The following is a 17,394-nucleotide window of genomic DNA, read 5'->3' as shown; positions in this document are numbered from 1 at the left end:
TATGTGCATAATATCAGCAACGCAAACTATTAGGGGGAAATGTCGATTTCATATTCCTTCACTCTTATGAGGCTGACTTTATAGCTGATCTGATCCGAAAAAAAAAGAATATCGTTTGGCTAGATCCCTTGATTTCAGTTTCCGCTATATAGATGACGTATCATCTTTAAACAATCCTAAATTAGGGGATTTGATATATCGCATCTACCTCAAAGTACTTGAGATACTACAGACACTGTGAAGTCAGCCTCATATCTTGACCTACACTTAGAAATCGATGGTAAAGGAATACTATTGACCAAACCTAACGACAAACGTGTTGACTTTTCATTCAAAATTGTCAGTTTTCCTTTCATCTGTGGCAACATCCCTTCAACACCTTTCCTCGTTTGTATACTCCAGACTTGACTTTTTATGAGCAACTCGGCTGATGATTCTAGAAAAGTAGTGAACGCTTACCTTACCAGTGCACCTGGTCCATGCTCCCAGTTTTTAGTGGAGTCCGAGTTGCTTATTTGCTTTTGTTACTTTGTATGTATGATTTTAGTTACTTTATGTACTTTGTTGTGTATGTCTGTTTTCCATGTCTGGTCTTTGTCCCTGGATTACATTCTTTTGATTACTGCTATAACCTTGGTTCCCTTGATTACGCTTTTATATAATGGAACAATGTAAGACTCCGAAAAAGTGACGATGCTTTAATCTTATACAACGGTAAGGGATAAAATATGGATTGTTTTTAATAAGGAAAAATAGTATTCTGAAAATTCATGAAATCATTATCACCATATGGAATAGATCAGGGAATATTTATTTGGACATTTTCATAATTTTAACTTTCATATTTATGTATAGTTTAAGACTTGGAAATATTTCTGTTATAATTATCCCTTATGTCATTAATTGCATTTACATATTTATTGTTGAGTGTCACTTTGTTGTAACATTGTTATTAGTCATTTCAACCTGCCATAACCTGCCACAGATATAATAATCACTCAATTCATTTGTCATTCGTTTGATCTGTGTTAATCCTTTAATTGTCTGTACTGTTTATATATCTTGTCGATTTGTGTTTTAGTTAGTTTTAAAGTTTCAGTTTTTGACTGTAGTTCGGATTCTCCTGACTGCGGAAAATAAAAGGTTAAGATCGGAACTCTCGTCCATCTTGATCGTTGACTAGAAACGACCACTTCCACCTGGTCACGTCGTTCCCGTAAAAGAGCATTACTAAAAAAAATAATAGCTGCTAAGTTAAGTTAGTCTCGTATTTCGGACAACAAGTTTGGAAGTGTGACAGTCCTGTAAGCCACAGTAAAAAAAGCTCATATTTCATAATATTACATCTAAAGGGTAATTTTGCTAAAAAGTTATAAATTTTCGCAAAGTAACATTTATCTAGTATTAAATTTATCACCCTTTTTATTTTGAATCTTCGCTCTTTGTTTCTATACAATCTGTTTGTTTTGGGGTTTTTTTTCGGGACACATTTTCCTCTTTCCATGTGGGGCTAGTTATTTTGCCTTAACATCACGTTATGTTATTCAAGAAAAAAATAACAGAAAAAAAATTTTCTTTCGTACTAAATGGTGATTATTAGGCATGATTCTAGTCAATGGAGTACGAAACGTGTTTGAATATCCAATGTATATCCGATTCAGATAGTTGATATTGAGCTAATGCTCATGCCTAATTAAAAAGCAGTTATAAGTTTGTTGGAACGGTATGCCGTACCTAATTTCTTGTCGAGTTCAGTTTTTGTAAAAGGGTATTTTTCTAGGTAACTAGAAATTAGAATATACTTACTAAAACTAATGTAATAGTATATAAAGGCGATACAGGAAATACAGCAAGCTAAAAGATCACCACTGACATATGATGGAGTAAGCAGTAACCATTCACGATCATAGACAAAATGTCGCATGTTAAAACTATTCAGTAGCGTTGAATATCTGATTGGCATATAGAGGAAATTCTAAATTCAAGGAATGTGAATCTTTTCTGTTAATCTGTATTGTTAATATCCGGATGCCTGGTGAAAAACAACAATGAATCATTGTATTTGCTCAACTAGCATGTATGGATTATTGTCATTCTATAAACCATTTTTTTATTATCTTTTATAAAACACTTTATACAAGCAACTCTTAAATCATACTATGTAATAAATCTCCCTAAAACATTTTAGTACTTGAATTGTCTAGTTTTATTGTAGTCAGGTTACTTCTGCGATGTACAAAAACATTTTTTTTTGGAGTACCCAGTAATGAGAGGTTTAGGCATGGAAAGGAAATATTCCAATAGCCAAGAAAAAGCCTAGTCGTTCTGTTTTATGCTTTAGTTGCACCAGTATAAATCGATGAAACTTTTTCGTCTATTGGCTGGGTTTTATTCCACAACTGGTGATTCTCTGATTGCATTGCCAAGTATTTAATATTTATTGCGGCTTACCTTCTCACAAACATGAAATGCAATACTAACTATTGAGTCAAAAGGATCTTTTCCATCTACTGTTTCAGCATTCGTGTCAACTTTGACATCATATTGCCAAAAAACAGTGGGAATATATCAAGTACAAACATGTAAAGGTTGACAGCTACAATCAAGCCCCGTGATATGAAGCAAGGATTCTAAGAAAGTATAAGTGCTCAATTAGAAATTATGACCTTCGATATAATGCAGTTGCAGTACAAAGTGTGACTAGAGCCTTTGTGTGCAATGACACAATGCATTCGGACAAACCTTAACTTTTCCTTATATATTCAAAAGGAATTAAAATAAATGCATGTTCCTTTTTCTACGTTGCTGTAAGATTTATCATCAAAAAGTCAAATAAACCCTGTCGATATCGAAAGCAAAGTCTCTCTAAAGATTTCATCAGTGTCATTTTGTTCACAGTAGGATATTTATTGAAGAACAGTAATCCAAATTTCGCGTCTTAGAACTGAAGCTTCCAAGTGCAGTATTTTGGTTTCTTTTTCTGAAGTGTACGCAGGCATTCGTAGTTTTACACATTCTTTTTTTTCAGCTTTTAAACTAAAAGTTCTGAGTGCCTAAGACAACATGAAAAAAAAACTACTTGATAGAAAGTCTGACTTCCCCTGACAATGATTCACATCAACAACTATGTTGTCCCAGAAATATTTATAATGAAATGAGTTGGTCTAAAAGACGCGTATTTGAATAACTAGTCTGTATGCAGAAAGGTTTTGTATTTTCCAGCAAGAGACCTTTTTTTTCAGAACGAACAACTCTACACTTATAAATTAGATTACTCACGTGAATGGTACACGAACATGTTCTCATTTGATTTTTTTCCTACGCAGTCGGTACAGTTTCGCTTTTTACCCTTTGACCGTAAAGACGCTATTCTATGGAAACTCAAGTCAACTGATCGCAATTCTTTTTCACGATTGGGCAAATACTGATAACTCAGTGGCGTTCGAAAAACTGTGTCGAAAATTAAAATTGCATGACATTTGATATTTTCTTGGATGAAATGTAGAAAAAATATTAGTTAAAAGAACAAAATTTTACTGTGTCAGCTATCTTTAGTACTTGTTTTCGATTCTGTATCACGCCATAGTTATGTTGTATTTTGAAATACAAATGAATACGATGGAGTTTCCGATCTTTTTGCATAAAATTCAAGACGACCAATTGTGTAAGGTATTATAGTCAATTGGTTTGGACATGTACCCAAGAAAGTAGTTTTTCTTCGAGTGAGTTTTTTTCACACTTTAAATGATAATGTAAAACTCGATTGAGATTGAAGAGTAATCAAGGGAACAAAGATTCTAGCGGAAATCAAAAGAATGTAATCGAAGGGCAAAGACCAGACATAGATAATGGAGACTCACAACAAAGAACATAAGGTGTCGTTTTCTTGTATGAGTCCTGTAATAACTTTTGTAATTTTGTTTGAAAGAATGTCATCGTATGGAACAGATTCAATAAGTAACATTCTATATACATCACCTTTCCTGCCTTAAAGCATTTATAAAAGTTGGGAATATTTTATCAGTTGAAGCGAGGTTAGTTTCTGCTGTGTGACAATTAATTTGGCATATAATACAACGATGCCAATTTAAGAGCTTTGTATACGTTTCGGAGCTCGGTGTGCATTCAATGGGACTGAAACTCGATCATGATACGTAAATATTATGCCTTTTTAAGGAATAATTCAATTTACACAATGAAAAAAACGAGGCCGGGATAAACACGAAAAACAATCCGGAAGTCAGCTCCACTTCTATTTATTTTAAAGGCTTGTAAAATATTAATTCGCATCACTGATCTTCATTAAGTGAATAAATCCTTAAATGTACTCGAAGTAATATAAAAAAAAATGACTTATGAAAGTTCTAATAGGTTTTTTTTATAAGAAATAAAAAGCAATATAATGTATTTGTGCTGTTTTAAGGGGCTCGACAATAATGTCGTTGATTTGATTATTTATTGTTTAATATTATTTTTATCAAAATTTTCTCCTTTTTATGACAATGTTTTATCTTTCCATTAAGAAGAGAATTAATTCAGCATCAAAAGTTTCAAAATATATTGGATTGAATCTCACCATATAATTACAAGCTTTTCGACATATCTTTGATCTCGCGAGATTTTTTAGAAACGTGACCACGGGAAACTTATACGACCAATCAAATATTTAGCTATAATGACTTTTCTATCAATCCATACCAAAATTAGCCATGTGTTAGTTCATTAAAACCCTTAATGGGATGCCTTTTTTCCAAATTGGCGCCCGCTTATAAATAGTCATCAATATGAAATGACATAGAAAGAGGAAAGCTGAGTACCAACTGGAAGAACTGTCTCTAGATATTTCATGCAGACCTGGCGGATCTAAACGTTTACAAACGATTGCGATCAATATTATTTTACCAACTTTTTAACAAAAGGATAGCATAATCCCAGAAACCATCATGATGTTTCACCAACTGCATCGTATATTTTTTTATTTATAACGGTTACCGCCACGTGATATCGGAGATAACAAATAAAATCAAAGAATGAAGTCTTCGAAGTCGCTAATCGTCAAATATTCACTGTCACTGATTTTGGCATACTTTCAAAATCCAAAATAGTATGTGACCAAGTGGGGCGTGATGGTAAATGCTGGCCCAAGTATAACACGAATGTGGAACTACTTTTATTAACACATAGAAGGCATTGAAAGATCTACAAAATAGAGAACAAAAGGAATAATGAATAAATATACAAAATAGACCAATTATTGTCAAATACATGCAAAGCATAGAAAATCATTGCAAATATTCAAACAACTTGCATAAATCAAATTCATTTGCATGTTCAAAACAATTTAACTTAACGAACACACGAAAAGAACACAAATCATCAATTGAATATTTAAATGTAATACCCACAGTTAACTATAACTGTACACAACTGACCATTTAAAGTCCTTTATAAGTACTCACTATAACAAGGTATAACATTAAATCAATTAAACTGATTCAATGATCTGCAAAATCAATAAAACAAATTGAAATAAAACATTGAAATACAAAAATGCTTTAAATGCAAAGTGCCAGTACGAAAAATGAAAAGTAAGAACATGAAAAAGTAACATCATAAATACCTTATCTGCTGGCTATACTTCTAACAATTAAAAGCGGACATTCATCTTGGCCTCCCAGTTCCACATTGAAATACTATAAAAAGTTCTGAGTATTTATACCAAAATATAGTACTACTCACAAGTGGAAAAACTAGAACATCCAACCTCTAAATATATTAAATCCAATAACAACCAGTGAGCAGATTTTCAGCACAATGCGAAGAAAATGCAAAATGCAACGAAGCGTAGAGTAACTCAGACCACTGTAGAGAACAGATCAAAATTTCGAAAGAAATATAAGTCAATAAATGGAAAACAATAATTATTTTGATAAGTAAAAATCAGCTTGTCCACATACTCCCCAGCTGAAATGTTATCGTCTCGATAAACAATACCAAAAATTAACTCCACATACTCCCAAATAATAGGAACAATAGTAAAATGACAACATACATTTACCATAATCAAAATGATAAATTGAAGAGTCAACAGCACTACAAATCACATTGTATTAAAATTACTAACTTTTGTAAGCAGTTTACTTTGCTAATAAATACTAACTACAATAAACAGCACATGGTAGTCTATTCGGATTAGAATGTTTACCAGCATTTATCCTCGTACTTCGTCTCGGTACCATCAGAGTATCATCATCATCACCGTCGCTCGAATCGTACGGAGTAAGTTCATCACAATCCGGCCGACACTTCAACACATGTTGACGATTCAGCGTCCTGGATATACCAGCTCCATCACTAGGTTCAACGACAACGGTATTTTCGGATGATCTTACCACTCGGTAAACGGCGGAGTCCCAAGTGTCTTGAATCTTGTTACGCCCATGTACGCCACGATTCCTGATGTAAACCGAATCTCCCTCACGGATTTCAGGATTAAAATGTCTCTTGTCGTGCTGTTCCTTCCTGTACGATGCACGGTCTTTCATCTGCTCCCCAGCTTTTTCGTGAGCATATCGTAGACGATTCTGATGTTCAACAATCCATTCATCTAAAAGAACTTCAGAGTCATTAGATTCATTATTGCACAACAAAAAATCAACAGCTAATTTTGGATGCCGTCCGAACAATAGATAATACGGACTGTAACCAGTTGATGAATTCATTGATACATTGTACGAAAATACAAGTTCTGGTAAATATTTCGGCCAATTTTTCTTTTTGTCAACAGGTAACGATTTTAAAAGATTGTGTAGAGTTCTGTTAAATCGTTCACATTGAGCATTTCCTTCCGGGTGATACGGTGTTGTACGAGTGCGATTAATGTTGTACAGTTTACAAAGCTGGCGAATAACGTCAGATTCGAAATTCCGACCTTGATCGGAGTGTAAGCGCTCAGGTACCCCATAAATGCAAAACCACTCGGTCAATAAAACGTTTGCAACGGTGTCTGCTTTTTGATCCTTCGTGGGAATTGCCCTAGTAAATTTTGTAAAAATATCAGTCATTACCAAAACATTCTCTTTGCCATGTGCTGGTTCAAGTATGGTAAAGTCAATTGCTAAAATTTGTAACGGTTTGTTGGCAATGAGGTGCCCCATAGCTGGTCGAATACTAGGTTGCGGCATTTTTGAAATCACACAACGTCTACAATTCTTACAATAATCTTTAATTGTGTTAAACATACCTGGCCAATAGCATCTGGTCCGTATGGTGGTAAACGTACGTTCAATCCCTTGATGTCCTAAATCGTCATGGCACTTTCTCAATACTTTGTCCCTCAGAACAACTGGCAAAATCAACTGGTTTATCTCACCATTTATCGGATCACGTATCCTTCTATAAAATATACCATTTACAACAATCATTCTGTCCCATTGACGTAAAAGAGTAACTAAATTTCTATCTAACTTGTGTATTTCTGACCGTGAAGGTTTAACCTTAGTGTTCCAAATTGCAATAAATTTACTTATTACTGAATCAGAATTTTGTAAATTTCGAATTTCACCTTTGTCAAAAGTTGGTAAAGTTGTATGAGCTTCTTCAACAAAAACAGTTTGACAGTCTTCAGACCTAACATTCTGAACTACATCACCTGGAACTGCTGTACCGGTAGCAAACTTCTGTAGCAATGTTTTTATATCTTCGGACTTTGCAAGTTCTACCTTATTATGTGTTCTAGACAAAGCGTCAGCATTTAAATTATGCTTTTGTGGTCTATACCTGACATCAAAATCAAACACTGCTAATCGGGACAGCCACCTCTGTTCCTGTGCTGAAAGTTTTGACGTCTGCAAATAACATAATGGATTATTATCGGTATAAACAGTAAACTTAGAACATAATAAATAGTCTCTAAATTTCTCAGTTATCGCCCAAGCTACTGCCAATAGTTCTAACTTTCTAGAACTATAATTGTTCATATTTCGCTCGTTCGGTCTTAATGCTCTACTCGCATAAGCAACAACTCGTAATTTTCCTTCCACATATTGAGATAACACAGCACCTAAGCCTTGCATACTTGCATCGGTTTCCAAAACGAATGGTTTATTAAAGTTTGCATATGTCAATATCGGTGCAGAAACTAAGTGTTCTTTCAACGTATCGAACGCTTTTTGACAATCGGTGTTCCAATCTTTTCCAAAAAGTTTACGTGGATGTGGTGTATACTGCTGAGCCAATTGATTCAAAGGAGAAGCAATTTTGCTAAAGTCTCTAATATAACGTCGATAGTAACCAGCTAATCCCAAAAATGATTTCAATTTCTTTACATTTGACGGAACTTCAAAATTTTCTATAGCACTAACCTTGTCAGGATCTGTGTGTATACCATCAGCAGACACCACGTGACCAAGATATCTTACTTCACGCTTGAAAAAATGGCATTTTGAAGGCTTCAGTTTCAGTCCATGCTGTCTTAAACGCTGAAAAACTACTTCAAGACGTTTTAAATGATCATCAAATGTACTAGAAAATGTGATAATGTCATCAAGAAATACAAGCAAAATTTGAAACAGTTCATTTCGAAAACAATGCTGCATTAACCGTTGAAATGTAGCCGGCGCATTGCAGAGTCCGAAAGGCATGCGTAAATACTCGTACAAACCCATAGGAGTAGTAAATGCAGTTTTCTCAATATCATCATCATTCATTGCAATTTGGTTGTAACCAGAAGTCAAGTCCATCGTAGAAAATAGTTTAGCGCCACTGAGAGCATCAAAAGATTCTTCAACTCGCGGAAGCGGAAATGCGTCTTTGTTGGTTTTCGAGTTAAGTAAACGGAAGTCAACACAGAGCCTCAGAGAGTTATCTTTCTTTCTGACCAAAACGATCGGCGAAGCATAAGGGCTGGTGCTTTCACGAATGATCTTATTTTCTAGCAACTTTTTGATATGATTCTTAACTTCCTCATATTGTGTTGGCGGTATACGCCTGTATGGTTGTACGATCGGTTTATCATCTTGCAGCCGAATGGTATGCTTAACGGTAGAAGTGAAACCAACATCATTATCATCTTTTGAGAAAACATCTTTGTATCTATAAAACAACTTTTGAACAGCGTTTAACTCAATTTTGTTAACAGATAGATGGCTTATATCAACCGGCATTTCAAATTGTTTATAATCATCATCAACTTTAGAATTCGGAACATCAGAAAATGGTAAATTACTGTGGAAAATTATTTCTTCAACAGAATCAGTTCGAATGAACTCAATACGTGACCGATTGTTTTGCTCGACTTCTCCTTTCATAAGAATGCCAACTCTTGTTTTTGGTGCAATATAAATGTCATCACTGCCTAGGTTTGCGACTCGAAATGAAAAATGACCACGTTTGACGGTTACAAAAGTGTGTACTACGACTAGTGAACTTGGCAAATGTCCGCTTGATTTTAATGGTTCTATTACGGCATCATATATTCTAGGAAGATTTGGTCCTGTGCCATTTAAAGTAACAACAGACGAAGCAGGTATGCGTACAGGAGAACTAGCGCAAACTTTAGCATAACCAATAGTGTTCAAATGTTCATCTTTAATGCAAGCTTTAAATTGCTCTTTAAGTTTTGAATTTTCCGCAATAGTGGATACTTCTTCGCAAAAGTTCCTGCCAAAATCAAATTCTAAAATGTTTTTACAGCTCCTAATGATATTCATACCTAATAGCCCTGGAACCAATGCCTTCCTTCTTCTTGTGACTGGATCAGTGGAATCTTTCACAATCAATACACCACAGCTTTTCAACGTTTGTCCCATCACTACCATATCAACTTCCACATAACCAATATATGGAATAGAAAGTCCATTTGCAGCCCGAAGCTGCAAAGCTACGTCAGTACGTAATAGAGTACAATCCCGCAGAAATTTATCATAGAACGACTCTGTAACCGAAGAAATAGTAGATCCCGTATCCACTAAACATTTAGCCTCTGTGCCTGCTATGGCAACGGTAACCACCGGACACTTTCCTATCAAATAATCACAATCAACAGAGTCCATATATCCTCCATCTAACATGGGACTCGACACGAAAGATGGCGCTAGTTTCCCTGCTTATTCGGACAATCAGCAACTTTATGACCCGGCCTTTTACACCCAAAGCATAAATTAGAAGAACGTTGTTCATTGTAGGATCTATTCTGACCAGATGGCTTGGAATTGACTGTTTTTGTTAAAGCATCGATCTGTTCACTTTGTTTCCTTACTATCGCGAAAAGCTGATTCATTTTATCATCATTAGAATGCTGATCTTTCAGTACATTTGAATCTACCTGAACTTTCACTTTAGGTACGGGATCATTTATCTCCTCCTCTTCTGACCACATAATCGCTTCTTCGCGGAGACCGAGAAACGTAATGTCTGGATCAGATCTAACTAAACGCTTCAGGTGCTTCCTAAGCATGACATCCTGTACATTTTGGGAAAACTGATCACATAGTGATTTGTCCTTGTTCGGAATCAATGAATCATCTTTTCTAATTACTTTCCGGATTAAATCCATTAGAGCATAAGAATACTCACGTAAGGATTCGCCCTGTCGTTGCACTCTGTCGAGAAAATTTTTCTGCAGCTTTGTGATGTTGTCCTTCCCACCAAATGCATCCTGCAGAACTTTCACAATTCGACTAGGATTCTGTCTAATACCGTTCGATCTATATTTAATTTCTTCCTTGGCTGCACCTTCCAAAAACGAATAAATGAAATCAGCACGCTCCTGACGAGACATTTCACGTGTGCAAGACTCAACATCTTCAAGCCAATCCTCTACGTTCATGTTATATCCGGAAAACTTTGGTACCCTTCTGTCACGCTGAACATATATAACAGAACGTTTCTGGTCGTATAGTTGTTCATCATTCTCCACGTCTTCATTATCATCAGTTGTTTTCATCTGGTTAAGTTGATGCTGTAGTTCAAGAACTTGTCTTTGAAGCGACTTACATGTAGGGCGAGACATCCTTACAGGTATGTTACTCGGCAAACTCCGTGTAGTTCACTTGGTAATGTTCGACATCTTCCGGAATCCTATCAAAATATCGTCTGCTTAATGCCTTTAACCTTGCTTTCCCGCCTTGCCAGCAGTCAATGCCTTCTACATAATTGAATTGTCGACGACGCCATTCTGTGACCAAGTGGGGCGTGATGGTAAATGCTGGCCCAAGTATAACACGAATGTGGAACTACTTTTATTAACACATAGAAGGCATTGAAAGATCTACAAAATAGAGAACAAAAGGAATAATGAATAAATATACAAAATAGACCAATTATTGTCAAATACATGCAAAGCATAGAAAATCATTGCAAATATTCAAACAACTTGCATAAATCAAATTCATTTGCATGTTCAAAACAATTTAACTTAACGAACACACGAAAAGAACACAAATCATCAATTGAATATTTAAATGTAATACCCACAGTTAACTATAACTGTACACAACTGACCATTTAAAGTCCTTTATAAGTACTCACTATAACAAGGTATAACATTAAATCAATTAAACTGATTCAATGATCTGCAAAATCAATAAAACAAATTGAAATAAAACATTGAAATACAAAAATGCTTTAAATGCAAAGTGCCAGTACGAAAAATGAAAAGTAAGAACATGAAAAAGTAACATCATAAATACCTTATCTGCTGGCTATACTTCTAACAATTAAAAGCGGACATTCATCTTGGCCTCCCAGTTCCACATTGAAATACTATAAAAAGTTCTGAGTATTTATACCAAAATATAGTACTACTCACAAGTGGAAAAACTAGAACATCCAACCTCTAAATATATTAAATCCAATAACAACCAGTGAGCAGATTTTCAGCACAATGCGAAGAAAATGCAAAATGCAACGAAGCGTAGAGTAACTCAGACCACTGTAGAGAACAGATCAAAATTTCGAAAGAAATATAAGTCAATAAATGGAAAACAATAATTATTTTGATAAGTAAAAATCAGCTTGTCCACAAGTACAACATGCGATAGGCTCTAACATCTGGTGACTTCCGCTAAAATCTTGGTTCCCTTTATTATTGTGTACTCTTTCGTAACCGTTATGACCCGAATGGCTATACATTGTATAGATATGGTGTCCGGATAATATATATGACCTTTATATAATCAATTGTAACGAACGCATGTGTTTGAATCGGAAACTGGGTAATATTACATAAATTCAATGCTAACCTGTCATTATTTTTTAATGTAAACTTCCCGTTCTTATCCAAGAAAAAAAAACACGCATAAACATGTGTATAACGTGTTGAAAATCAAAGACTGAAGTCTTCAAAGTCGCTAATCGTCAAATATTCACTGTCACTGATTTTGGCATACTTTAAACACCCGAAATGGTACAAATGCGATATGCTCTAAAATCGGGGGACTTCCGTTGAAATTTTGGTTTCCTTGATATTATTGCGTACTCTTTCGTAACCGTTATGACCCGAATGGCAATATATAGATATCGGTTTACTGATAATATATATATGAACTTCATATAATCAATAGTAACGAACGCCTGTGTTTGAATCGTAAACTGGGTAATATTACATAAATTCAATGCTAACTGATCATTTTACCTTTTAATGTCAACTTCCCGTACTAATTCAAGCCAAAAACAAAAAACAAACAAAAAAAACAAAAACAAAACAAAACAAAAAGAAAACACGCATAGACGTGTATGATATGTTTTAAAAAAGGTTACCCTACGTTGTAGCGATCTTTCGGTCGTTTATGATATTGACCAGTGAACCAGATTATGAACCTGATTAAGCAGATGGCAATGAATATTCATAAATATCGGGGCGTGCTAATGCACATGACCTATATAGTCTTGTAACGAGCCTCCAGGCGCGTAGCTGCCGTTAGGCAAAAAAGCTTTTGCCTGCACTTCATTTTGCCAATTTTTTTTCTTTTTTTGAGATAAAATACATCCAGGAGAGGCATAAATGATGCTCTAAAACGCTATCTCCGCGGAGCTTCGGGGGGGGGGGGAGGGCTTCGCCCCTCTGGACTTGCTGGGGGCCTTAAGCGGCCCAGACCCCCTGCCGTAATTTTGCCAACACTTCAATTTGGCCTCAGCTACGCGCCTGGCCTCAGTGACTGAATCCGAAACTGGGTAATGTTCAAAGCAAGCTATCATTTCATGTGAAGTTCCCGTTCTCGTACAAGCACTGAACACACGTAGAACACACATGTATAAAACTTTAGAGGCACATTTTTATCTCGTAGGAAGATAGAACTATGACTCTATGGTGGTGAACACGGCGAGGATCTGCAGCATTTATTTGCGTATAACTACATAAGTATGCAAGTCATATGCGAATATTAAGTACAAAAATTACGAGTGCAAAAAGTCGCTAACAATATTAGCGACTTATAAATAAAACTTTTCTTAGACGATGGCATAGAAATTTCGATAATGTATTTCTCAGGAATGGTGTCAATCTGTCACCTTGTGGTGTTGCTTTTTGTAATAATTATTCTGTTTGGCTATTTGGTCACTGTTATGATATTAGAGCTGTAGGTGCTTCAAGGCCCTAAAGTGCGACACATAGGTGTCTATCCGATAATCTGTAGATAGTCAGTTTCAACCTGGAGGTTCGATTTGAAAATTTAGAAACTGGGAAAGTCCAAGTAGGATTAAGTTTGTAGTTCAATTATGCAATATGTCGGAGAGTTTTGTTTTCTTTCATCTAGGTGTTCCATGTTAACCGACAAATGCATCATGAATATTGGAGATCCTGTCCGAAAAAGAACAAGTTTGAATTGAAAAAAAATATCATACCAGTAACCGGTGTTACAGATAAAAATACAAATCATATATAATTGCAAATTGCAATATGCTGTACACGTGTTTCATGGAGTAACCTCTCATCAGCAGCATTAGAATAAAATATTTACGAAGATCTAAAACCAAAAATTAATTGTAAAGAAGTATACACAAAACCCAACTATCGAAATAGGAAGCCAAGTTTATCATCGAAAGATTCTACCACGTGCAATACAAGGAAGGAAGCCTCGGTGTTTCACGCATTTTAAATTTGTAATACCGCAAATTTGATAAATGATTAAGGTTCAAACAAGTCTCACTACTGGGTTGGTGAATAGCCTCGGGCAACCTTTGGTCCGCCAGCAGTGGCATCGACCCAGTGGTTATTAAATACAAAAATACAAATCATATATATTGCAAATTTCGATATGCTGTATACATGCGAGGAGGAGCAATCATTTGTTTGCACAAGAGAATGATGGGAGATGTTTAACAGTGGACAACTGAAAGAAATCAAGTGGTAAGAAATCACCAGGCCCAGTGAAAACGACTTTCAGTTGAGAAATTTTCACAGTTAACTTTGTGTGAATGTAGAAGAAATATTTTAAAAGCAATCAACTTAATGTTTCATTGTCATCAATTATTTATATCCAACCCAATGATATCCATCAATGATAATTAGCATCTGTTAGCGTTGACTGACTTTAAATGTTTTTGTTAAAATTCAAACAGAAAGAAATGATATATTTTCAATGTATTTGAATGTGGGTAACCATCATATATACGCACTGTTCTAAAACTATAACATGTACGTACCGTGCTTTTTTAACATTTGTGTGAACATAGAAAATACAGGGGTAAAGAAAAATCGGTTGTTCATGACGAATCTTTATATTAAATCTATTATGTACTTGTATCGTAGCGGCACTGACACGGAGTAGCCGATTTATTTTTATTTATTAACAACTTATCATTTAATAGAAAAAAAATGTTGACTAATGTGTTGTTAATAGTACACAGATTCTTAAAGGTAAATTATTCGCATTGATATCATGTTTAACTAAGGTATTGTTTGTTTGTTTGTTGGGGTTTAACGCCCGAGCAGCAATATTTCAGCTATATTCAGGCGATAAACATGAAGTAGATGATAAAATGAACATGAAACGATGATGAAATGAAAAATGGGATGGGACACAAGGACAACGGGGTCGAGAAATTTTGATTGCCACTGGAAATAGGGAGATGTAGGTAGGGTCGGGCAATTTAGCCTCCTGTGGCGGAGCCCTATGGTTCCTACTCCGGGAGAATATCACAGTAGGGTTTTTTTAATGGAATGTGGCATCTTTCCCAACACGGTGCATCACTATGGTTTGCGGTCAGGTTTTCCGTATAATAGCCTGACAACCCCAGCAATTATCTTGGTGTTGTTGTCAATAATGTTAATCAGACACACTACAGCTCAATGAATGTATAGCAGGTATGGAAAAATTCTATTTTTTTTTTTTTTTTTTTTTTGACCTACGATATATTGTACGTTCGCTTTTTCGCTGGAAACTTGGCACTTGGAAAATGTTTTGCCAACTCATTCGGAATAGAGAGTTTAAGCTAATTACATCAACGGGTATCGGCAATTTTAACAAGCAAGTTAAAAAAGAAGGAAATCATTAAAAAATATCTGCTCTTTTTCGACCCAAAGTCACACCATTTGAATACGCCCAACGATTTTTTTCTTCGTTCACTAAAATTATCTATTCAATGCAAAAGCTTGTGTCAGTTGAAACCAGCTGCCTAACCACATGAGAACTCAAGACTTTTTTCAGTCAATTTAATTCATATATTCATGGTATGGCAGCTTGTGTCACTGCACTGTACGTAAGAAGACATAATACTATCCGAATGAAATCTTATCCCGTGGAAATTATTTCACATTAATTTTTTTCCGAAGAAATTATTTACTGTGAAAAAAATTTCCACACCTATTAAATAGACCCTTTTGTGGTAAGCTGGTGAGCATGCTCAATATACACTTCCGCGAGGTAGGGCATGGGTAGAACAAAATAATTTTCCTCGCGGAAGTGTATATTCATCAACTACCCCAACGTTAGTACAAAAGGATCTATTGTTTCCACTACTTGAACAATGATATTTAATATAATGTATTATGAAAAAGCTATAGGTATTCCTAACTGTACACAAGATATTATTTCATAATACAGTATTAAATAATATCCAGACAAAAGTTCACATAGAGTGAACAGAATTCATAATTGTACACAGGATATTATTTTATACCATTAAATAAATTAATATCCTGATTATAATTCATAGATATCGTGAGAACAATAATCTATTGAGTGAAGAGCAAAACGGATTTAGGTGTCTCAGATCATGTCTGGGTCATATTTATTCCTTATGTACAATTTTGCGTAATAGAAAACTAATGAATTGTGATACTTTCTTGTGTTTCGTAGACTTTAGCAAAGCCTTCGACTCGGTCAACCATACTATTTTATGGAATAAACTTTTAAGTTCAGGTATACATGGAAATATGTTCAATACTATTAGATGTCTTTATTCGAAACTGAAAACTGCTGTCCGCTTGTCTCTCGGGATACTCACCGATTGGTTCTCAGTTGATACAGGAGTACGCCAAGGCGATAATCTTGTTCCTACGCTCTTTGCGTTATTCATTGACTGTTTAGTACCACAAATTAACAATTTATCATGCGGCGTTCAAGTTGGAAAGGATATGATAACCTGCTTACTTCATGCGGATGATATTGTGTTTATCTCTGATAGTCCATACGGTCTGCAACGCCAACTTGACGTCTTACATGAGTGGACAAAATTAAACTGTTTACATGTGAATATTGATAAAACAAAGATTATGCATGTTCGTAAAACAACAACTGACAGATGTGATTTCTCGTTTATGCTTGGTAATACAGCAATTGACTTTGTTGATAGATATCGCTATCTTGGTTTAACAGTCTCTGAAAATATAGACTACAACATATCTGTAAAAGAACTCTCAGTTGCGGCTAGCAGGGCACTTGGATCGTTAACCTCCAAATATCTTCATATGGGTAACATGGACTATGCTACATTCGCAAAGATATACGAAAATACTGTCATCCCCGTAATGGACGATGCGTCAGGCGTTTGGGGTTTGAAACGATATAATGTATTAGAAAGACTTCAGTATCGGGCTATTCCTACTTTCTTAGGTGTTGGGAAAACCTCACCGATTCCAGCAATAACGGGTGATATTGGATGGACTCCAGTACATATAAACAATCAGTGTAACGCAATTAGATTGTGGTGTAGACTTATGAACTTACCGGAATCCAGAATTTGTCGAAAAGTGTTTAGTTGGGATGTTGAGATTTCGGCACGATACAAAAACACATGGTTTAATAGTGTTAAAACAATTTTGAACAATAGTGGTCTGGCAAATTTACTTAATCATACAGACAATCAAGACTTGATATCGACAAAGTACATTATTGACTCAGTAAAGACTACACTTATAGACAATTTCAAAATCGAGTGGAATACAAAAGTTCA

The 17,394-nt window shown here is 35.3% G+C and overlaps 1 protein-coding gene across 1 annotated transcript; it reads right to left on the bottom strand.

The window, feature by feature from the left end:
- Positions 1 to 10,093: 10,093 nt before the first annotated feature.
- Positions 10,094 to 12,025, bottom strand: LOC148615625 (uncharacterized). Its single transcript, XM_088582079.1, has 2 exons — positions 11,691 to 12,025; positions 10,094 to 11,269 (listed from the first exon to the last, which is right to left on the bottom strand). The coding sequence occupies exon 2, from the start codon at positions 11,009 to 11,011 to the stop codon at positions 10,094 to 10,096; it is 918 nt and encodes a 305-aa protein (XP_088438205.1). The 5' UTR covers positions 11,012 to 11,269; positions 11,691 to 12,025.
- Between the last annotated feature and the right edge of the window lie 5,369 nt (positions 12,026 to 17,394).

This window comes from Perna viridis, chromosome 5 (genome assembly GCF_037379345.1).
Source record: "Perna viridis isolate PV_CMFRI_1.1 ecotype Kerala chromosome 5, ASM3737934v1, whole genome shotgun sequence".
NCBI lineage: Eukaryota > Metazoa > Mollusca > Bivalvia > Mytilida > Mytilidae > Perna > Perna viridis.
The sequence above is the reverse complement of the archived record's forward strand: the minus strand, read 5'-3'. Positions and strand labels throughout refer to the sequence as shown.

Excerpts from the sequence above, each read along its gene's own strand:
- LOC148615625 (XM_088582079.1), bottom strand. The coding sequence starts at position 11,011 with ATGTCTCGCCCTACATGTAAGTCGCTTCAAAGACAAGTTCTTGAACTA.